This window comes from Pseudophryne corroboree, unplaced genomic scaffold (assembly GCF_028390025.1).
Source record: "Pseudophryne corroboree isolate aPseCor3 unplaced genomic scaffold, aPseCor3.hap2 scaffold_1012, whole genome shotgun sequence".
Classification (NCBI taxonomy): domain Eukaryota; kingdom Metazoa; phylum Chordata; class Amphibia; order Anura; family Myobatrachidae; genus Pseudophryne; species Pseudophryne corroboree.
This window is the reverse complement of record NW_026967639.1, coordinates 46,311-71,103: the sequence shown is the minus strand read 5'-3', so window position 1 is coordinate 71,103 and position 24,793 is coordinate 46,311. Positions and strand designations below refer to the sequence as shown.

Genomic DNA, 24,793 nt, shown 5'->3' with positions numbered 1-24,793 from the left:
AAGGCCTGGTGGTCTTAGTGCTGTTGCTCATGAAGTTCCTTAAGCTCCAGTTGAAGTCTGTGGATTTCCTCAGTAGTGGCTAGTTGCACCGGGGTAGCTTCCTGTTGATCTGAGGTAGCCTGCAGCAAAGACTTAACAATATCTTCCATGTTATCTTTGAGTGTAGGTGTGAAGCAGAATCTGTATTCTCTAAGTATCTGTCAATGCCTCACTTGAATTTCACTGTATATAAATTGTTGTCCAAAACAACAGATTGGCGTCTGTCACTTTCAATTTTCAACATAAACTTTTCCTATTGCTGCAATTTTCAGTGTGTTGCTCACATTTGCTTCCACTAATTGTGAGGAGATCAGGATAGGGGTGCTCTCTTCTGGGGTAGATGGGCACCTCCAAACACACAGCAGCCAGAAAAACAGCACAACAGTCCAGGGTTTTCATGAAATCTAGCTGTAGGTAGTTTTATTGTGCAGAACAAAAACAAAACCTAAAAATAAAGCCGAGCCCATCTGGGCACTAACTAAACATAATACACAATTGAGTCACATTATTATGAGCACCAGCTAATAGCCTGAGTATCCGCCGTGTACAGCACGGACAGCAGTAAGATGGGCTGAACTATAATTTTAGACATATCTGGTAGCCCTCAGGTTCATTTTGACAGTGAGCTATTCCACTGTAGTGTGTTGGTCGGCCCTCACGCACCTTTGTCGCTGACATTCACCTCTCACATCAATGGCACGTGGTGCTCCGCAGTTTGCACATCGGTTATTTGCAATGTGCTGTTTGTCCAGTCACGATACACCTTCACCACAGCAGCACGCAAACAGTTCACACACTACGCTAGGTCAAAAATACTGCCACCCGTGGTACAAAAGGTTAGAATCATCGCTTACTACAACTCCGATAAATCACATATAATGTTATTTTATTGTTATTTGGGTCATATAGGGTGAAGAACTGACTGATATTAAGGTAGAAGATATAAAGGGAGAAGAGATGTATGTAACTGATATTAAGGCAGAAGATATGGAGGGAGAAGAAGAGACGTATGTGACTGATATAAAGGCAGAAGATATAGAGGGAGAAGAAGAGACGTATGTGACTGATATAAAGGCAGAAGATATAGAGGGAGAAGAAGAGATGTATGTAACTGATATTAAGGCAGAAGATATGGAGGGAGAAGAAGAGACGTATGTGACTAATAAAAGGACAGAAGATATAGAAGGAGAAGAAGAGACATATGTGCCTAAAATGAAGGCAGAAGATTTAGAGGAAGAAGAAAAAGAGACGTATGTGACCGATATGAAGGCAGAAGATATAGAGAGAGAAGAAAAGAGCTATGTGACTAATAATGAGGGAGGAGAGATGTATGTGAGAGGTGATCAGCAGTGTAAGGATGAGGAGATCTCTACAGATATAAACACAGGTGAGTAATAAACACTTATTACAGAAGTCACATATTCTCATTGCTCAGTCACTACAGCAATCTCTTATCCTACACCCTCTGTCAGTACAGACAAATGAGGGAGATGTGCCTGCCCAGTGGAGGGAGTCAGGAGGTTCTACTCCTGCTCTCCCCCTCACATCATGTCACTCTGTGTTACCAGCATAGAGATCTGACCAGTCTCCTCCCCACACTCTCTGGTGTATCTCATACATCAGAAGACATCAGCCCCTATTATACTCCTGCTCTGCCCCTCTCATCATGTCACTGTGTGTTACCAGCCCAGAGATCTGACCAGTCTCCTCCCCACACTCTCTGGTGCATCTCATACATCAGGAGCCATCAGCCCCTATTATACTCCTGCTCTCCCCCTCACATCATGTCACTGAGTGTTACCAGCTCAGAGATCTGACCAGTCTCCTCCCCACACTCTCTGGTGCATCTCATACATCAGGAGCCATCAGCCCCTATTATACTCCTGCTCTCCCCTCACATCATGTCACTGTGTGTTACCAGCCCAGAGATCTGACCAGTCTCCTCTCCACATTCTCTGGTGTATCTCATACATCAGGAGCCATCAGCCCCTATTATACTCCTGCTCTCCCCTCACATCATGTCACTGTGTGTTACCAGCCCAGAGATCTGACCAGTCTCCTCCCCACACTCTCTGGTGCATCTCATACATCAGGAGCCATCATCCCCTATTATACTCCTGCTCTCCTCCTCACATCATGTCACTGTGTGTTACCAGCCCAGAGATCTGACCAGTCTCCTCCCCACATTCTCTGGTGTATCTCATACATCAGGAGCCATCAGCCCCTATTATACTCCTGCTCTCCCCCTCTCATCATGTCACTGTGTGTTACCAGCCCAGAGATCTGACCAGTCTCCTCCCCACACTCTCTGGTGTATCTCATACATCAGGAGCCATCAGCCCCTATTATACTCCTGCTCTCCCCTCACATCATGTCACTGTGTGTTACCAGCCCAGAGATCTGACCAGTCTCCTCCCCACACTCTCTGGTGTATCTCATACATCAGGAGCCATCAGCCCCTATTATACTCCTGCTCTCCCCCTCTCATCATGTCACTGTGTGTTACCAGCCCAGAGATCTGACCAGTCTCCTCCCCACACTCTCTGGTGTATCTCATACATCAGGAGCCATCAGCCCCTATTGTACTCCTGCTCTCCCCTCACATCATGTCACTGTGTGTCACTAGCCCATAAATTAGACCAGTCTCCTCTCAACACTCTGGTGTATCTCATATATCAGGAGCCATCAGCCCCTATTATACTCCTGCTCTTCCCTCACATCATGTCACTGTGTGTTACCAGCCCAGAGATCTCACCAGTCTCCTCCCCACACTCTCTGGTGTATCTCATACATCAGAAACCATCAGCCCCTATTATACCCCTGCTCTCCCCCTCACATCATGTCACTGTGTGTTACCATCCCAGAGATCTGACCAGTCTCCTCCCCACACTCTGTGGTGTATCTCATACATCAGGAGCCATCAGCCCCTATTGTACTCCTGCTCTCCCCTCACATCATGTCACTGTGTGTCACTAGCCCAGAGATCTGACCAGTTTCCTCCCCGCACTCTCTGGTGTATCTCTTACATCAGGAGCCATCAGACCCTATTATAGTCCTGCTCTCCCCCTCATATCATGTCACTCTGTTACCAGCCCAGAGATCTGACCAGTCTCCTCCCCACACTCTCTGGTGTATCTCATACATCAGGAGCCATCAGCCCCTATTATACCCCTGCTCTACCCTCACATCATGTCACTGTGTTACCAGCCCAGAGATCTGACCAGTCTCCTCACCACACTCTCTGGTGTATCTCGTACATCAGGAGCCATCAGCCCCTATTATACTCCTGCTCTCCCCCTCACATCATCTCACTGTGTGTTACCAGCCCAGAGATCTGACCAGTCTCCTCCCCACACTTACACCACTGTAACTACACTCTTGTCATTGTGTAGTACACTCCAGTCTCTGTGAATGGTTTCCTGTTCCGATGCTCTTTATTCTATGACCTGTCTCTGTATCCCTCTCTGCCCTTTTGCTTTCTTCTACTTTCTGCTATGTCCTTCTGTGTTGCTGATTCCTGATCTTCTGCTCTGTCCTGCTGTCCTTCCCTATCAGTGCTGGCCTACACGGATGGCTTAGTCTAGATTATCAGTAAGATGTTGGCTCTGGGGTTTTGCTCCCTAAATGGCAACCACAGGGACTCAGATTTTGCTCCACTGCTTCTGCTAACAGTATGGATAAGGAGAGTTATGGTAAAGTTACCTTTTTGTTAACTCTTTCTTCGAGGTTCACAGGGGAACATCAGGGTTGTAGGTGGTGGGATCAGGTCCTGGGCACAAAACAGTTAAGCTTTTCAGATTTCCCAGGATGCTTTGGTCCCTCTCCCTATAACATCTCCTCCATGCTCAGGCAGGTCAATTTTGTAAGCAGGAAGAGGATAGGAGAGAAGACATGGTACACATAAGAACACACTCATGGTACAAACCGCAGAGAGGCCAGGTGTGTCAGGGAGAGCGCCCTGTGGGCTCTTTGGAACTTGAAGAAAGAGAGTTAACAAAGCTAAGTCTACCAAAACTCTCCTTTTCATCTTCTGGTTCCATAGGGCTCCACAGGGGAACATTGGGGATGTCCCTAAAGCAGTACTTCAAGCATGGGGACGCTCCTGAGTGGATAGTAGAATCAACCATTCAAATGATGCATCCTGGGAGGCAAATATATCAAAGAATAGAACCTAAGAAAGGTGTAGATAGAAGACCATGTAGCCGCCTTGCACAATTGTTAAGCAGACGCACCACGGTGCGCCGCCCATGACAGTCCCACAGAACAAGTAGAATAAGCTGAGATTGAAGCTGATACTGGAAAATCAGCATGAGAGTATGCTTGTGCGATAGCCATTCTGATCCATCTGGCCAGAGTCTGTTCATTAGCTTGCCAACCACATTTTGTGAAAACCATAGAGGATGATGTTGTCCGATCTACATAGATACTCAGAGCTTGAACCATGTCCAGAGAAATTTCTCATGCCGAGAGGTCTGACGATACGAAGGCCGGAACCATAATTTCTTTATTCAAGTCGAAACGCGAGACCACCTTAAATAAGTAACCAGGTTGAGTACAGAGAACAGCCCTGTCTGGACGAAAGACCAAGAAAGCAGGGTGACATGAGAGTGTGACCAAATCTGACACCTGTCTAGGAGATGCAATGGCCAGAAGGAATAAAGTCTTCGCAGTTAACCATTTTAGGTCACCTGCCTCAAGAGGTTCAAATGCAGGTTGTTGAAGAGCATCTAGAACCACAGATAAATCACATGGAGCCACAGGAGGTACGTAGGAAGGCTGGTCCGAATCCAGACATGCGCAACGTGAAGAAGTCAGCCTCCCACGCTGGGGTCCCCTGGGGAGTCGCACCCCATCCGGCTGTGGGCTTTTCGGGGTTTGCTGGAGGTTGTCGTGCAGCCCAGGGTTGCTTGGCTTTGGGCTTAGGTTTTATGTTGGGTGTTTGTCTGGGAAAAGCCTGTCCTTTCACATTGCCTTGGGGATGAAAGGAATGAAAATTTGTGGAGTCAGTGTGGATGGGAGAATGTCTTAGCTGCAGCCAGAGAAGTGGCAATTTTGTCCAATTCAGCTACAAATAACACCTCACCCGTAAAAGGGAAAAAATTCCAGTGTTTTCTTGGAATCGAGGTCAGCTTTCCAGGAACGTAGCCAGAGAATGCCAGTACAGAAGTGGCAGAAGCCTTTGCTGCCAATACTCCGGCATCAGAGAGAGCTTCACAAATGTAGGAAGCTGCGTGCTTAATAAGGGCCAAGTATGACATACAGTCCTCACATATATCTGAGGGCAATTCCTCCTCTATGGCCTGTAACCATGATTCAATGGCTTTAGCAGCCGAAGAAGCAGCCACTGTAGATTTGGTGACCGCACCAGTGAGAGAAAAAATAGACTTATGGAACTTTTTGATTTGTCTCTCTGTGGGCTCTTTCAGTGAGGAAAGATTTAGTGACGGGTAGAATGGACATCTTAACTAGATGTGCAATATGCAAATCCACCAGAGGAGGAGCCTCCCACTTAGCACAATCAGGGATAGGGTAACGTGGTGCCAATCATTTAGACACAGGGAACTTCTTACCAAGGGTTTTCCGGGGCTCCTGTCTAATTTCCGTGACAAGATGTGAATTTGGGATTTCTGATCTAATTACCTTTTTGTTGCTTAAAATCTGTTTTTATTAGCAACCAGCTTGGGTTCCTCCTCCATCACTTGGAGGATGTGCCTAAAAACATGAATCAAAGCTGCCACCTCCACTGTATTGAGTGATTCCTCCTCTACTACACAGGAATCACTGACAGAGTTGTGTCCTCACCTTCCTCAGCAGATGACTCATTTGAGTCTAACATAGCCGTGGACTGAGATGAAGGTGTGGTCCTGGTAGTAGAACAAGAGGCTTGTTTAGTCCCAGGTAACATATTTTGCAAAGCTAGGAATGGCTGGGCTAGGTTCTAAGTCGTATTATTCAGAGTATCCACCCAAGGTGGATAAATAATGGAGACAATATTAGTTGGTGCAAACATAGGAGGTCCCATGGGTGGAATGAACTGATCCACTAAGGTACCCAGTAACTGAGAGAAGCCAATGGGGGTTCTTGAGTAGGTGCTGAGGATGTGGACAGGGCAGGAGATGTATGGCAGTTTACACAGGTAGGATATAAGTGATGTCAAAACCTGGCTCCTTGGAGACGTTTTTACAGAGAGACTGAACCCGGTGTTCCCGGAGACCTGGCTTGCTTGCACTGAGATGGCTGCCTGAGTGTTATGCACACCAGTGCCTGCAGGAATGTACTGGTGTCTGAACTGTTATGCACACCAATGCCTGCAGGAATGTACTGGTGTTTGAACTGTTATGCACACCAATGCCTGCAGGAATGTACTGGTGTTTGAACTGTTATGCACACCAGTGCCTGCAGGAATGTACTGGTGTCTGAACGGATAGGGATGCAAAACAAATGAACTCACAGACAGACTGGGGAATATGACATTACATACACAGAAGGTGATAGGGTAACAAAATAAACACAAAATGAACAGAGAAGCCCAGAGGCTAAGAAACTGGGTGTCTCCCTAGTATTAGTAATGCTCAGATGGAAAAAGCAAGATGTTGTGTTTTAATACGTAGAGAACCCGAAATGCTGTTGCTAAGGGCAACAGCAAAACCCTAAAGGGTTACCAACGGGTGTGGCAGTAAACTGCTTGGTCAGAGATGAAATGATAGACACAAGGAGAGTCTCCACAATCCTAATCCTCACTTGCAGTGCACAGGTTCAGCTTACTTCCACTAAACTGACACCTGAACACCTTGCACAGTGAGACAGGATTTAGGCAGGCAAATCTGAGAATACAGCCGCAAACTTGCTAAGTTCACAGAGTAGCAAAAGAACCCCAGCAAGTTAAACGACTGACTCCAGTCTTACTGCTAGGTCTGGATTGGCAGAGTGTAGTACCAAATCCCCAGGCCTATTTGCAGTAAGCAACAACAAATACAAAGCTACACAGTACTGGCTAACTTTCAGGAACTGACTAACCAACAAAGATTCAGCAGCATCTGCTTAACCTGAGAAGAGGCCTTATATAGCAGGTGCTGTCCACGCCCCACTCAGACCTCACAGACTGTGAGCACAAAAACCAGCACTGGATCCCCTGCCGTGCACAGAGCTTGTAACCACTGCACAGCAAAAGACCCGAACCGGAGTATCAGCTGCGCTCAGGTTACTCTGCTAGCACTTGTCTCCCGGTTGCCTTGACGACGTGGCAGCACAGGGCAGGAGACCCTAACAGTACCCTCACTCTGACGAGGGGTCAAAGAACCCCTACCACCGGGTTTTTCGGGGAACTGCGAGAAGAAAGAGCGTATCAGTCTGGGGGCATGAAGATCACAACTGCGCACCCACGACCGCTCCTCCGGGCCATACCCCTTCCAGTGCACCAAAAATGACAGCCGATCCCGAACCATCTTGGAGTCAAGAATCCTTTCAACAACAAACTCCCTCTGGCCACGTATCAGAAGAGGGGAAGGTCTTCCACTGGAAGAAGGATTACTAATCGCCCGTTTTAAAAGGGAACAATGAAATGTTTTATTGATACCCAAAGAACGGGGCAGATCTAACTGAAATGCCACCGGATTGATAACCCTGGTGATCTTATAAGGGCCGATGAACCGGGGGCCTAACTTATGAGATGGCTGTCTCAACTTCAAATTCTTGGTAGACAACCAGGCGAAGTCTCCTAATTTGAAGCTGCAGGGTCTTTTCCGCTTATCAAAAACCCTTTTGGTCACTAATGACACAGACACAAGGGCTTTCTTCACTTTCCTCCAAATACCTCTAAGGACCGAAACCACAGAGGAACCACCAGGCGTGGAGTCCAGGGGGTCAAAAGAATTGGCCTTAGGATGATGCCCATACACACAAAGGAGGGGAGAGATCCCTGTAGCAGAGTGAGCCGCGTTGTTAAAGGCAAACTCCGCCATGGACAGATGAGCAACCCAGTCAGTCTGACACTTGGAGACATAACACCTGAGGAACTGCTCCAAAGACTGGTTCACCCTTTCAGTCTGCCCATTAGACTGCGGATGGTAGCCTGACGACAAGCTGACAGAAATCTGGAGATCAGAACAAAATGCCCTCCAGAATTTGGCCACAAACTGGGATCCGCGGTCAGAGACCACATCAAGTGGCAACCCGTGGAGACGCACAACATGCAGCATAAATAATTCAGACAGGCGTCTGGCCGATGGCAGCCCAACCAGTGGAACGAAGTGCGCCATCTTAGAAAACCTGTCAACGACAACCCAGATGGCTGTCATCCCCGAGGATTTGGGCAAGTCCACCACAAAATCCATTGAAATGTGGGTCCATGGCTTAGATGGGATAGAGAGTGGATGTAATGGGCCAACAGGAACCCCTCTAGGAGTCTTATTTCGGGCACAGATGTCACATGCCCGAACCCACTGATCCACATCCTTAGCCACCGAGGGCCACCACACCGCCCTAGATAGCAACTCCCGAGTTCTGGCAATACCCGTGTGACCTGCCGACTTCTTGGCATGGAATTCCAGGAACACTCGCTGTCTTAACCTAGGAGGCACAAACAAAAGGCCTACCGGAAGGTCTGGAGGAGCCTGCTCCTGTGCTCTAAGGACTAATGATAAGAGGTCCTGGGTAATGCCCACTTTAATACATGATGGGGACACAATGGGCAACGGCTCCTCGGTGGTCTCCTGGATTGGAGCAAAACTCCGTGAGAGCGCATCAGCCTTGATGTTTTTTGACCCAGGGCGATATGTTATAAAAAAATTAAAGCGAGCAAAAAACAAAGCCCATCGTGCCTGCCTGGCATTGAGACGCTTCGCTGACTCTAAATATGCCAGATTCTTATGGTCGGTGAAAATTGAGACCACAAACTTAGCCCCCTCAAGCCAGTGTCTCCACTCCTCGAGTGCATCCTTAATAGCCAACAATTCCCGGTTACCCACGTCATAATTCATCTCGGCAGGCGAAAATTTACGGGAAAAGTAAGCACAGGGATGAAGGCGATTATCAGACACTCCCATCTGAGAGAGCACTGCCCCAATACCCATCTCAGAGGCATCCACCTCCACCACAAAAGGACGCTCTGGATCTGGGTGTCGCAGCACCTTGGCCGATACAAATGCCCTTTTGAGACGGGCAAAAGCCGCTTTAGCCTCACAAGACCAGTGAGCAACATCCGCCCCTTTCTTAGTGAGTGCCACCAAGGGCGCCACTATAGATGAAAATCCAGCGATAAATCGTCTATAAAAATTCGCAAAGCCCAGGAAACGCTGAAGCGCCTTCAAACTAGTGGGCTGCACCCAATCCAGGACTGCCTGTACCTTGGAACCCTCCATTTGGAAACCTTCTGGGGAGATAATATATCCTAGAAATGCCATTTGCTGAACTTCAAACTCGCACTTCTCCAGCTTCGCCCCAAGCCGGTGGTCTCTGAGTTTCTGGAGGACTAAGCGTACATGCTTCCGATGTTCCTCCAGGGAATGGGAGAAGATTAGGATGTCATCTAAGTATACAACTAAGAATCTATCCAAATATTCCCTGAATACATCATTCATGAAATCCTGGAAGACTGCCGGGGCATTACAGAGCCCAAAAGGCATCACCAAATATTCATAATGCCCTGAGTGGGTATTAAAGGCAGTCTTCCATTCATCTCCCTCTCTTATTCGGATTAGATTGTACGCACCGCGTAGGTCAATCTTAGAAAAAATGGTGGCAGTACGAAGCTGGTCAAACAAGACCGAATGAGAGGCAGTGGGTATGAGTTTTTAATCGTGATACGGTTCAATTCCCTGAAGTCGATGCAGGGTCGCAACAAACCGTCCTTTTTACCCACGAAGAAGAACCCCAACCCAGCTGGAGACTGTGAAGGTCTGATAAATCCCTTAGTCAAGTTCTCCTGAATGTACTCTGCCATAGCCTGAGTCTCAGGACGTGACAGGGAGTACAACCTGCTCTTGGAAAGCTTAGCATTTGGCAACAAATCAATGGCACAGTCATAGGGGCGATGGGGAGGTAGTACCTCTGCAACTTTTTTGGAGAACACGTCCGCAAAATCTGCATAACACCCTGGCAATCCTGGCAAACTTAGCTGCGAGAACCTGACTGAAAGGCTCAAGCAACTCCTGAAACAATCAGTACCCCAACTAAGAATCTCCCCAGAGACCCAGTCAAATTGAGGATTGTGGGCCCTTAACCAGGGTAACCCCAACACCAATGGGGCAAAAGTACAGACAGTCACATAAAAGGACAATTTTTCAGAGTGTGTGGCTCCAATAAACAAAGAACTCTGGCTAGTGCAAGAGGTAATTTTACCTTGGGATAATGGTTCCCCGTTTAACCCACAAATCTCAATTTCCGATGCCAAGGGTACTAAGGGAACAGAGTGTTTCAGGGCGAATTGGCGGTCCATAAAAACCCCGTCGGCCCCACTGTCCACAAAGGCCTCAGTCTTGACAGTTTGACCGAGGATCTTCAAGGTCACCGGAATGATAAAAGTCTTCTTGGGAAATTCTGACTTCTGGCCTGACAGGATATTTCCCATCACCCTCCGGCCCTGAAGTTTTCCGGCTTTTCTGGGCCTGATACTACCACATGACCTTTATTCCCACAGTACAAACACAACCCCTGCTGTCTCCTCCGCGTCTTCTCACGCGAGGAGAGGCGGGTAGCCCCAATCTGCATAGGCTCCTCGGAAAATTCCTCAGAGTCTGAGGTTCTCTTGGGAAAGAAGGAAACCTCGGTCTCCCTTTCAAGCCTACGCTCTCTCAGCCGTCTATCCACCCGGATGGATAACTGCATGAGCTGATCCAAGCTATCAGGCAAGGGATATTGTACCAGTTGGTCTTTTATCTGGTTAGAAAGACCTCTTCGGTACTGGTGTCTCAGGGCTGGGTCATTCCACTGGGTATCATGGGCCAACCTCCGAAACTCCGTACAGTAAACCTCAACTGGCCTTCGACCCTGCTTAAGGATCGAAATCTTAGCCTCGGCTGAGGCCGTCTTGTCAGGGTCATCATACAACATGCCCAGGGCCGTAAAAAAAGCATCAACACTTTTAAGCGACGGACAGTCAGGCTGCAACCCATATGCCCAGACCTGTGGGTCTCCTTGTAGCAAGGAAATCACTATGCCCACCCGCTGAATCTCCGACCCAGAAGACTGAGGCCTAAGCCGGAAGTATAGCTTGCAGCTCTCCTTGAAACAAAAGAACTGCGAGCGATCTCCAGAAAAATGATCCGGGAGATTTACTTTCGGCTCCTTAACCCCTGAAGGTGCTGCTGCTGCGGGAGCTCCGCCAGCGGCCTGGGAGGTGTGCATTTTAATGGACAAATCATTAAATTGTCCAGTCAGGACCTGCACCTGATCGACCACCTGTTGCAACGTATTTTGAGGGGTATGCTCCATATTCCCACAAAATTTCAACAGGAGTATTGGGCTGCTGAATATGTTATGCACACCAGTGCCTGCAGGAATGTACTGGTGTCTGAACTGTTATGCACACCAGTGCCTGCAGGAATGTACTGGTGTTTGAACTGTTATGCACACCAGTGCCTGCAGGAATGTACTGGTGTCTGAACGGATAGGGATGCAAAACAAATGAACTCACAGACAGACTGGGGAATATGACATTACGTACACAGAAGGTGATAGGGTAACAAAATAAACACAAAGTGAACAGAGAAGCCCAGAGGCTAAGAAACTGGGTGTCTCCCTAGTATTAGTAATGCTCAGATGGAAAAAGCAAGATGTTGTGTTTTAATACGTAGAGAACCCGAAATGCTGTTGCTAAGGGCAACAGCAAAACCCTAAAGGGTTACCAACGGGTGTGGCAGTAAACTCCTTGGTCAGAGATGGAATGATAGACACAAGGAGAGTCTCCACAATCCTAATCCTCACTTGCAGTGCACAGGTTCAGCTTACTTCCACTAAACTGACACCTGAACACCTTGCACAGTGAGACAGGATTTAGGCAGGCAAATCTGAGAATACAGCCGCAAACTTGCTAAGTTCACAGAGTAGCAAAAGAACCCCAGCAAGTTAAACGACTGACTCCAGACTTACTGCTAGGTCTGGATTGGCAGAGTGTAGTACCAAATCCCCAGGCCTATTTGCAGTAAGCAACAACAAATACAAAGCTACACAGTACTGGCTAACTTTCAGGAACTGACTAACCAACAAAGATTCAGCAGCATCTGCTTAACCTGAGAAGAGGCCTTATATAGCAGGTGCTGTCCACGCCCCACTCAGACCTCACAGACTGTGAGCACAAAAACCAGCACTGGATCCCCTGCCGTGCACAGAGCCTGTAACCACTGCACAGCAAAAGACCCGAACCGGAGTATCAGCTGCGCTCAGGTTACTCTGCTAGCACTTGTCTCCTGGTTGCCTTGACGACGTGGCAGCACAGGGCAGGAGACCCTAACACTGAGTCTCTGAGGGTAGAAGGTGTGGCAATGCATCTAGAAGGCAGGAAGTCCATGGTGGATTGGCATCCAAAGCTGGGGGAGGGGCTACAGGATGAACGCTCCCTCCCCTAAGCTGACACTCAACCCCCGGTTCTGAGAGGCCCCTTTAAAATTAGTGCAATGCACTGTAACCTGTGCCTCAATGCCCTGGTGGTCTAGTGGGGACCCCGAGCTGTGTCAGTGTCCACGCCAGCACCGTTGTCCATCCCTCTGGATATGCGGTGGACCATGGTTTCAGTAGTTAGAGCTGTAGGATGGATGGTCTAGTTTTCCCGAATGATAGTGCCATAATAACTCAGGTCTGTCCTGCCATTATCAAAGGCAGTGCACCAAACTATGACATGACGTTATCACCTCGCAAATCTCAGCTGGTGATGTGTCCTTTTTATAAGCAGAAATCTGATCACACACCGCACCTCAATGTGTGACCACGTGTTCGCCAGCCCCGCCATCTTACACCTGATGCTGGGACAGTATGATATAAGGCTAGCTGCGTAGGCAGACCGCTACCTGCCATGTTTCATGTTGCAGCGGCTACATGTGATGTCACTCAGCCACCTGGCCACCTCCCCATACACACACGGTCCAGACACACCTGCGTTGTCTGGATCGTGGCCCTTCCATCCCGTGAATGGTGTTCGGAGATATTGTTCCATGCTGATTTAGGCCCTGTTATCACACTGTTACTATCCAACTAAGATGTACAAATTAATTTTATATATATATAAAATCTATCCTTATCTATTCACTGTGAGCACAACTTCCATACCCACTGGGTTTTTAACCTTCAAAGACTCCCCCCCCCCCCCTTATTATTAGTAAAAAATCAATAACATTTACATTTTAAACATAGGCAGAGGGCCCCAAAAAGAGTCTTTCTTTCCTCTCTTCATTTACCTAAGTTACAGACGGACGTCAGCAAAACTGAGACACTGAGGTTACCCTAAGATCTTCTGACTTGCTGCTAAACAGGAGTCAAGATTACATCAGTGACTTATCTGATTTGGTGCACAAGGGATTCTGGGAAAATCTGTGGCTTGGAAGACTTGCCAGAAGGAAAGCCATAATTCAGAGGCTCTCAGGGGCCAGAGATTAGCTATGTCACTTATTGCTCTGGCAGTGAATCAGTAGACATGGAGGGTTTATGTGAGAGCTGTAGGTTACAGATTGGCTGCCAGAGTCAGCTGATGCAAAAAGCCCTCTGACTGGAAAAGATGCAGTCAGCTGACAAGAGCCAACATGGCGATATCCAGGCATTAGCTCCGCAACAAAAGTGCAATTAGGACAGGCAGCAAAGGGAAGTTACATGATAAAGTTCCAGAGTGTGACACACTTTTTAACACTTTAGTTGCTACCTCTCACCTGTGGCACCTATCTATGTTGCTGCTGCTGCTTCTTATTAATGTAACACGTTTTAATATTTATACTCTACTTTTCATTTGTATGATGCCTTGGGCAATTGGGCTGTCTTGTCTACTGAACTTGAACCTTAGGATGAAATGCAGTAGGTGGGCCCATATTTTTGGCCACAAATTTTGCCAAGAACCTCAATTTGACTCTGTTAAATAGCAGAGTTAATTATAATTGTTGTAAACGTCAGTATTTTTTATGTTTGCAATGTGCACCTGCAAATTTTCCTTTTTTTCAGTTTTTATTTCCCGCCTACTTTTCAGTTTCGTTATTCTGCTTATATACTGATGGGTAAAACAAAGGTAAGAGATGGTAAAGGGAACCATCTATAAATCTCACCCACCCCACCGTGGTGACTAATAACCATAATCCCAATGAACACTGCACTGGTGGCCACACAATCCAAGGTTATATGTGTGTGTATCTATACAGAAGAGTAATGATGAATAGTGGTTAGGTCAAATAATGATTAATGACGCCTGTGCTGTGGGATACTAAGTTATCTAAATTATTTCTACCAGATGGACGCAATACAAGAAATACCTCTGAGGAACGTCTTGATTGTAAATTAGAAGATAAGAACATCACACGAGGTTCTCCAGAAGAAAACTGCATTACCCTAAATATACATCCAGTACCTCACAATGCAGATATATCATCTGATCCCTCTGTTCCTGAGGAATGTTCTCCTGGTAACTCACATATTGCTGCACATAGTACAGACCATAGCAGTGATACAGTCATTCCCTCTTCTGAGCGAGGAAAATATTTTACACATAAATCGGCTGCTGTTCGACATGAGAGAAGTCACACAGGTGAGAGGCTATTTCCATGTTCTGTGTGTGAGAAATGTTTTACACGGAAATCAAATCTCGTTATACATCAGAGAATTCACACAGATGAGAGGCAATTTTCATGTCCTGAGTGTGGGAAATGTTTTGCAAAGAAATTATATATTGTTGAACATCAGAGAACTCATACAGGTGAGAAACCATTTTCATGCTCTGAGTGTGGGAGATGTTTTACACAAAAATCACATCTTGTAAGACACAAGATAAGTCACACAGGTGAGAAACCATTTCCATGTTCCGAGTGTGGGAAATGTTTTATCCACAGATCAGCTCTAGCAATACATGAGAGGGTCCATACAGGTGAGAAACCATTTCCATGCTCAGAGTGTGGGAAATGTTTTAACGAGAAATCACATCTCATTAAACATCAAAGATGTCACACAGGTGAGAGGCCATTTCCATGTTCTGAGTGTGGGAAATGGTTTTCACAGAAATCATCTCTTGTTACACATCTGAGAAGTCACACGGAGATACCGTTTCCATGTTTTGATGAAAAAAGTTCTGCACCTAAAACCCAACTTGTTAGGGATGATAGTCACACAGGTGAAAAACCATTTCCATGTTCTGAGTGTGGAAAAAGTTTTACACAAAAATCACAACTGCTTATACATCAGAGAATACACACGGGGGAGAAACCATTTCCATGTTCTGGCTGTGGGAAATGTTTTACAAACCAATCATCTCTTGCTAGACATGTGATAATTCACAACCGTGAGAAGCCATTTCCATGTTCTGAGTGTGGGAAAGGTTTTCTACTTAAATATCATCTTGCGGAACATCTTAGATGTCACACAGGTGAGAAGCCATTTTCGTGCTCGGAGTGTGGGAAATGTTTTACAAAAAAATCACATCTTGTTGAACATCAGAGAAGTCACACAGGTGAGAAACCTTTCCTATGTTCTGAGTGTGGGAAATGTTTTGCTTACAAATCACATCTTGTTACACATAAAAGAAATCACACGGGTGAGAAACCATTTCCATGCTCTGAGTGTGGAAAATGCTTTTCACAGAAATCAATTTTTGTTAAACATGAGAGAAGTCACACGGGTGTGAGACCATTTTCCTGTTCTGAGTGTGGGAAATACTTTGCACAGAAATCAGATCTTGTTAGACATGAGAGAATTCACACAGGTGAGAAACCATTTCCATGTCCTTTGTGTGGGAAACGTTTTACGCAAACATCTGATCTTATTAGACATGAGAGACGTCACAAAGGTGAGAAACCATTTCCGTGTTCTGAGTGTGAGAAATCTTTTACGAAAAAAACATACTTAAATAGACATCAGAAAACTCACACAGGTGAGAACCCGTGTAAGATATCAGAAAGTCATAGTTGAATTTCCTCTAGCTGGTAGGTACAGTATCAGGGGCCTAATGGGTCATACAGTTGATGAAATAGTTAGCACTACTTCCTCACAGTACTGAAGTCTTGGGTTCGATTCCCTCCATGGCCCTGTGTTCAGTTTGTATATCCTTTCCACGCTCATGTTAGTTTTCTCCATGTACTTCAGTTTCCTTGCACAATCCACAAATCAATGTTAGGCTAATTGTCTCCGCCCAAAAAATGAACCATAAAATGTATGTGTTTGTACATATGGTAGGGTATGTAGATTGTAAGCTCCACTGGGGCAGGGACTGATGTACATGGACACAATTTATCTGTAAATTGCTGCGGGGAAAAAAAATAAAATATATATATATATATATATATATATATATATATAAAACTGGTAATCTATACTTACAATAAAGTTGTAATGGTTGTGTCTGTACATACAATTTTTGTAGAAAAATGTGCTCCTTGGGACTGTATATGACACAGAAAAAATTGGGGGAATCTTTTGTTTGTTTTTTTATCCGGCATCATGAAAAAAATGACTAGATGAATTTGGATTGCGTTTGTCACTATTGTATAGCTTAGTGACCTAGAAAGAAACTGAGGTATGTATGATCTCGCTGTGACATCAGGGGTAGGCGCAATAAAGGAGAAATCAGATGATTGACACTCAACACGTGCAAACTCCTCGAGCCAAAAGTTACTCTATGTATATAAATGTCATTGTTACGGAACAAATACACATCTAGGGACTGTTTATGAACTATGGAGATGAAAATAAAATGTATTTGGATTTGTACAGGCTCATGTCCAAAATGACTACATGTATGTATGTATGTATGTATGTATGTGTGTGTTTGATAAATATATATATATATATATATATTACAAAGTCCTGCACAGCTGCAGCTGAAGAAACAGTTGTCCTGGTTTTACAGCTCACCCAGATACAGAAGGAAGTCAGGTGCAGGAGAGGGGTTTAAAAATCCCATTTACCCACAATGCATTGCGCTGATGCCTGTTAGAGACCAGTGAGCAGGGCTGAGTTTATAGCACCAGGGACTTCGGACATTGGCTGTGCCAGGAGAGCATGGCATGTGTAGCTGCAAGCCACTGCAGCAGAATTACATGTGAGCACGGGAAGTGCTAGGTCCTTTTATGTTTTGTTTGTTTCATTTTTCTGTATGTACCTGTGTGACCAGGCCCAAGCCTGTGTATGCTGTGCTACAGTGTCTGATGCCAGTAAAGAAGACACTGTGGTTGTAACTGGAACACCTGCCTGTGAGTCCTTATTTACAATTCCCGTGTTACAATACTCTAAGGACGTCTGACCATTACACCAACAGGGACTGTAATGACATTGCATTCAAAAACATGTACTTTTATATGGAATTGGTCCCACTTTTGCAGCTATAACAGCTTTCACAAGATTCTGGAGTGTTTCTGTGGGAATTTGTACCCATTCATTCTGTAGAGCATTTATGAGGTCAGGCAGTGATGTTGGACGAGAAGACCTGGCTCACAATCTCCGTTCCAGTTCATCCCAAAGGGTTGACGTCAAGTCTCTGTGTGGGCCAGTCAGGTTCTTCCACACCGAACTCAAACCATGCAATATATTTACTAATGTTTGCCATTCAATTTCCATTTGACTTTGGAGATTTACTAAAGGGAAAATTGAATGTCAAATTGAACATAAAACAGAATTCCACTCAAATCTCACTCAAAATCGAATTTCTGCAAAACATTGATGTTTTACCATAGTCAAATATAGGATCCCGTCATTTACTAACATTCGATTTGCAAACCGAACTCAAAATTGAACTTGAAATGAATAGAATAATAAGACTTTATGTGGTCTAGTCGATCCACTATGATTCGTTCCACCCGAAATGGTGGTTTCCAATTACCTGATATCAGAGGCTATTATTGGGCAATTTTGCTTAATAGGGTCCTGGATTGGACGAGGAGTCGAGATACCAAGCAGTGGGTGGCTTTGGAGGGGCTTTCAACAATTCCCAGAGATCTTCCCTTGGCTTCCCTCCCTACCCAAGCCCCCATCCCCTCACCCAACTATCACCGCGACCCTCTCCTTCTGGAAAAAAGCGCGTAGCTGGCCCTCCCTCTCCTCCGCTTTCGGCCCGTTGACCTCTTTCCTAGCTAACCCCGACTTTCTACCCGGCTTAACGCCCTCCCACTTTAGCGACTGGGCCCTTGAGGGTCTCTTTAGGGTAGGCCAGTTGGCGACCCCCTCAGGAGTTAGGCAGTTTTCAGAAGTACGATCAAAATGGGAAATCCCACAACATGACTTCTGGAAATATCTACAGCTTAGACATTTTCTGCATTCCAAGCACAGATATCTCCAGGCCTCACGGGAACTAACACAGTTTGAGAGGCTGTGTGTTTCCAAGTGTACCCCCCCCCCCAGCATACTGTCTCCACTCTTTACAAACTGTTACAGAACACCAATGCTCAATCACCTACACCCTTCCAGGTGGCCTGGGAGAGGGACCTTGGGATTCAATTAACAGACAGGGACTGGCAGATGATATTCCTCAAATCCCATAAAAGTTCAGTGTGTATACAAGTTAGGGAAACCCAATATAAACTTCTAATGAGATGGTACAGACACCCCTCTCTCTTTCACTTCATGTATCCTGGAGTGACGGACAGATGTTGGAGATGCCTTAACGCCACCGGCTCCCTAATGCACATTTGGTGGAACTGCCCCCCTACTCCGCTCTTTTTGGGCTGACGTCATTTCCATTTCTCAAGACATACTCCATGCTCCTATCCCCACTGACCCGGCCTTCTGGTTGCTTTCCCACTCCTCAATTTCACTGGCCCAGCACAGAACTGCAGCATGGGCAGTTATCCCCACTCTCTGGAGGTCCCCAACCCCGCCCACAAGAAAACAATGGTTCACTAGAATTAATTATTATATGAACATGGAGAACATCATCTTGGTTTCCAGAGACAAACTCCTAGAGGTCATGACCACATGGCTACCATGGGTAGAATATACGTCCTCCAAAGACTACAAAGATTACATCTATGCTACCAAATGACTTAGCCCCGCAGTTGATCGATTAAACAGACTGCACCTATCCCTCAGTTCGAGGTTCCCAGTTCTGGTCACTGTTTGTTCCTTCCGTCTTCTTTTCTTTATTTCGTTCTTCGCTCTTTCTATAACTATTCTACTATGTTCACCTAGATATCACGATTGTATTCATTGTAGACAGATAGCAAGTGGATACCACACTGACGTTATGGGATAACATACCGATGCCCTTACCTATATTGACCCCCAGTGTCTGGGGTAGCCCACCACTCTGCTTCCTCTGGCAAAAATGTACTTAATCCTAATTATACACTCTGTTTCTTTGTGTCTGAACGTGATGTAATCCTTATATTTTCTTGAATAAAAACAGATTATACAAAAAAGAATAATAAGACAACTGACTGTGAGTACAGAAAGAGGAAGGCAGATTAAGGCTGCACTTATTGCCAACTATTTCACAATTAAAATAACACAAAATTACATCTACAGTTAGGTGTTCATGTATAAAACAGTGTAAAGACAGATTGTTTGCTAATGTTCTAATTTTGTAAGGGCCAAAAACAATCAGTTATCCTCATCACCTTTTGGTGAACATAAGCACCACTAATTATTCCCCAAATATAGTGATTCCTTCCCCAGACACACCAGTTACCTATGGGGATATGGTAGTGTCAATCAGAGAGGCTATGAGTCCCTTACTGCAACAACAAACAGCCAGCATGACAGAGCATTTGAACCAGCTAACACAGAAAGTGAAAGTAAATGAACAGAATGGGAGAGTTGTTCTCAGATATGGCAGCACTCAAGGTGGTCTGAGTTATAGGCCCTACACACATGCCGATATTCTGAAAGATATGAACGATCTCGTTCATAAATGAACGAGAACTCGGCCCCACGCTCGTTCATTGCTGATCTCCCGTCGGCTGTGCATGCAGGCCAATATGGACGATCTCGTCCATATTTGCCTACACTTCAATGCAGCCGGGTGACGGGGGGAGTGAAGAAACTTCACTCCCCCCATCACTGACACCCCCCCCCCCCTTCCCCGCCGCCAGGTTGCTCGTCGGCCGTATCGGCCATCGGGCACCACGGTGGTACATCGCCGAGTGTGTAGGGCCCTTTAGACAGGACCGCATGCAATCTGAAATATAAAAAAAAAATAGATGACCTAGAGAATAGATGTAGAAGAAAGAATTTAAGGGTAGTGGTGCTCTCCGAAACTGGACTTTCTCAAAATGATGCTGCCCAGCTTATTGCAAATTAGACTCCTGCTCAGACCGCGTAATAGAACAAGCGCACAGAGTGGAACGGCTACGCACCCACCCTGGAGCAATATCACGTGTAGTTCTTTTTAGATGCCTGAACTTCCTGCATAAGAAGGCGTTCTGAAGAGCATCGAGAAAATGTTGTGACCTTGTTTGGGAAGATACTTCTGTTCCGAGATCACTCTGCTGAACTGACTAAAGCACGCAAAGATTTCTCACCGCTGTCCTCGCAGCTAGTTCAAAGGGGGAGAAAGTTTGCTCTATTATAACCTGCCCGCCTGTGGATATTTGATGGGAACAGTCATGTTGACTTTACTAATGTTGACGATGCTTATGCCTACCAGGTGGAGGAAAAAGATGCTCGCCCATCTCATAATACAGAGCCAAGCTGAATATTGATTGCTCACATCATATATTATCCCCTTTTTCATATTTTCTGCAGCTTTACATACCTACAATATTCACACCTCTTTCTTGCGGTCAATGGTATTACACTCATCCCTCAAAGATATATAATGATAAATATAAGTTAGTAATGTGTTTATTTGTGCTTACGGGATACATATTTATGTTCGGTTTATATTTGTATTTTTCTCGAGTGATATAGAATGGCTTGTTGGAAGATAGGATCCTGGAATATAGGAGGTATTAACTCCCCACAGAAACGCAAGAAACTTCTCCCTTATGCTAGCAAAATGAAATTAGATACGCTTCTCCTTGAAGAAACGCATTTGATACCATCAGAAATATTAAAACTAAACACTTTGAGATGGAAGGTGTTAGCATCTGCCCCATTTAATTCAAAGGCAAGTTGGGTGGTTATTTTTGTTAAACAGTACTTAGATATAGAGTTAATCTTCTTTGACCCTGAGCCAGGTGGTTATATACTTGTATGTAAAGTTTTAATAGCCCAATTCAAGTTGACTGTTTGTAATATATGCACCCCTAACATACAGATGGAACCTTGCATATCTATACCATCTAAGGCGTTTTTCACAACCGCAGAGTCGCAGTGTGCCTGGTTTCAGGAAGGCACATAGAGCTTAGTGTGGCGTATGGCGTTACCAATGAGTGTAATACCAGCGATCATCCACCAGATGTCGCTTTTGAAAAATCACCATTGCGCATGTGTGAGGTGTCCAAAAAAATACAATAGTGCAAAGAATCACCATTGCGCAGGAGTGAGGTCTCCATAGAAATACACTATAGCGCAAGAAATACTTTACTGTACATATCTGTGGCTATATTGGCCTAGTGGTATCGCCGATGGTTACTGTGAGGATACGGATTCTCTGATCACTCAGGTAAACAGTTTAGCAAAGTGGCAAATGCCCTTTATTGTATACACACACAGTACACTAAAACAGTAACTATTACATGCCAGGATGGGTGGTCTTCAGTATGCCGACTGTCGGGAACCCAGCGCACAGTATACCAGCGCTGGAATCCCAACAGCCGGCATACCAACACTTATTCTCCCTTGTGGGGGTCCACGACCCCCCTGGACGGAGAATAAGCCATGCCCGCAGCATGTCGAGCGCAGCGAGCCCGCAAGGGGCTCATTTGCGCTTGCCATGCTGTCGGTATGCCGGCGGTTGAGCTCCCGGCGCCGGTATGCTGGTCGCCGGGAGCCCGGCCGTCTGCATACCATACCACACCCGCCAGGATGGTATCTCACTTACTAGCTCCCCACAATAGTATATAGGATTACAGATGTATGCAGGAGTATCTATATAACAGAGCCACCAAGTCTGCACTCCCAGGAAAAGCTTGTCATCCAGTGTCCACAATGCGTGCAGACACAATCCTCACTCAGCACACTGGCAGCCTCGTCCTTAGTGGACGTCCAGTAGCCTTTTTGAAACGAGAGGATAACAACAATGCTTCTAGGCCTCAGCACATTTGAAGCGCTATCTTACCAGTAGCTTTCAGAAGCCATACATCTCATTCCTCTCAGGTCAGGAACTCCACTGTCCCAATAGCCCCTGTTTGCTATTATAAGACCTTTGTCTTTTCTATCATAAGGCAACCCCCCCAGCACACTTTCAGATAGACCTACTTTCACATGTCCAGGCATGTCCCCTGGGCCACAATAGATGTTAACTAAATTAACCTTACATAATTAATCTGATTGTGTGGCCTGGAATCCATTGTGTGGGGAAGAATGAGGGGGTTGTATGGGCTGACATCTGAAACTGGCTGTATCTACCCAACAGCAAACACACAGGTTATCTGAGCAGTCACATGGGGGGGAACATTAATTTACAAACTATAACACAATCACCAATACATTCATATATACATCATCATATGCATTCTGTACAAAACATCAGGCTAGACACATTATTCCCTGATAAACACACACACATATAACAGAGGGATGATGTTTCACAATAATATGCGATGTCCATTTATACAGTTCTATTGGGAATCCAGGCAGCATGCTGTATAAGTGATAACACAATTCTGTCCTGCCCCTTAGCACTTGCGCACTGAATCCAGAAACAGGCTGCCAAAAAGTACTCCTCATGAGCCAACTGGGGCTGCGTCCGTTACAGTTACCATGCACTTCACCATTCTGTGTGTAATAGCGGCTCTACCTGCATCAGAAATGAAATGTTAGTGTTTTCTAGGATAACACTGTAGCAGAGCAATTTGTATGCAAATACAGTCGCAGTCACACACAGAATATAGGGGGTAATTCAGACCTGATCTCCAGGGTGTATTTTTTGCATCCGTGCGATCAAGTAGTCACTGCGTACAGGGGGAGGGTGAAATCGCTGTGCAGGGGTGCAATCGCATGTGCAGGAGAGCTGCACAGACAGAAGTTTGTGCAGTCTCTGCATAGCCAAGGACTTAGGGGGTCATTCTGACCCGATTGCATGCTGCAGTTTTTCGCAGTGTAGCGATCGGGTCAGAACTGCGCATGCGCCGGAGTGCGCTGGCGCATGGCCGCCCGTCGCTGTGCTACGATTGCCTCTGCCTGATCGACAGACAGAGGTGGTCGATGGGTGGGAGGGGGCAAAACGGCAGTGTTTGGCCGCCGTTTCGTGGGCGCGGACTGTGCAGGGAGTGGCCTGCAGCGGATGCATGCCACTACGGACCGGGGAGCGAAGAGTAGCTCCCGGCCAGCACGCTAAAGCTGCGCTGGTCGGAAGCTACTCTTGAAGTGCAAAGGCAACGCCGCTGTGAGATGCCTTTGCACTTCTGCGGAGGGGGGGGGGGGGGATCGGCACTGACATGCGGTGCAGACTAGCCCTGTGCTGGGCGTCCCCCCGCATATCTGAGTTCATGATCGTAACTGTGCTAAATTTAGCACAGTTACGATCAACTCGGAATGTCCCTCTTACTCTTCCAGAGCGATGATCGGGGCCGAAGCTGACGTCAGAAACCCTCCCTCCAAACGCCTGGATCCTCCTGTGTTTTTCCGGACACTCCTGTAAAATGGTCAGTTGCCACCCACAAACGGCCTCTTCCTGTCACTCACCTTGCGATCGCCCGTGCGATCGCTTTTTTCGCACTATCCTGCTTGGGCATCCTATTACATTACTTTACATCTAAGACACGTTTGTGGGGAAAATACGCAAACAAAGATGACCAGCACTACTGAGTCTCACCGCGGCATGATGTGACTTTAAGGACTGTTCAGAGTGACTACAGCAGGGATGTAAGAGGTTACATCTATATATTGTCTCAGTATCTCCAATGCACACAAAGAAAAGCACAGGTCAGAGTTCTACACAGCTTTGCATAGTTGTATCTCTGATGGTTACCATGACGTGAGCTATGGTTTGATTCTCGCAAAGGACACACTTGTATTATATATCTGTATATAGATTATCATCCACAGTTTTTTCTAATTTTGTCAAAACAAGTCCTGTCATACTTTGTATACTGTCTCAGACATGCACACGGATATACAGTCAAAATTAGAAAAAAAACTGCAGCTGCTACTTATTATACAAATATATATATACAAGTGTGACTTTTCAAATTACGAGAGTCTTATCTTTATCAGACTGAGCAATGGACCGTTGCTTTAACACGTAAGTTTGCGTCTGTATGCACTATTAATTTCTCTGACGTCCTAGTGGATGCTGGGGACTCCGTAAGGACCATGGGGAATAGACGGCTCCGCAGGAGACTGGGCACATCTAAAGAAAGATTTTGGACTATCTGGTGTGCACTGGCTCCTCCCCCTATGACCCTCCTCCAAGCCTCAGTTAGATTTCTGTGCCCGGCTGAGCTGGATGCACACTAGGGTTTCTCCTGAGCTCCTAGAAAGAAAGTATAGTTTAGGTTTTTTATTTTACAGTGAGATCTGCTGGCAACAGGCTCACTGC

General features: G+C 45.9%; 1 protein-coding gene across 2 annotated transcripts in view; it reads left to right on the top strand.

Annotated features, from left to right (window-relative positions):
• The window catches only part of LOC134987616 (zinc finger protein 271-like), a 79,637-nt gene that overhangs the window by 32,245 nt on the left and 22,599 nt on the right, over positions 1-24,793 (top strand). The window contains exons 6-7 of one of the 2 annotated variants that reach the window (XM_063950505.1): positions 949-1,426; positions 14,462-14,755. In XM_063950505.1, the coding sequence (XP_063806575.1) occupies positions 949-1,426; positions 14,462-14,755 (772 nt within the window). Of the gene's footprint in view, positions 1-948; positions 1,427-14,461; positions 16,927-24,793 lie in introns of those variants that run through there. The other variant, XM_063950504.1, reaches the window with a different exon arrangement.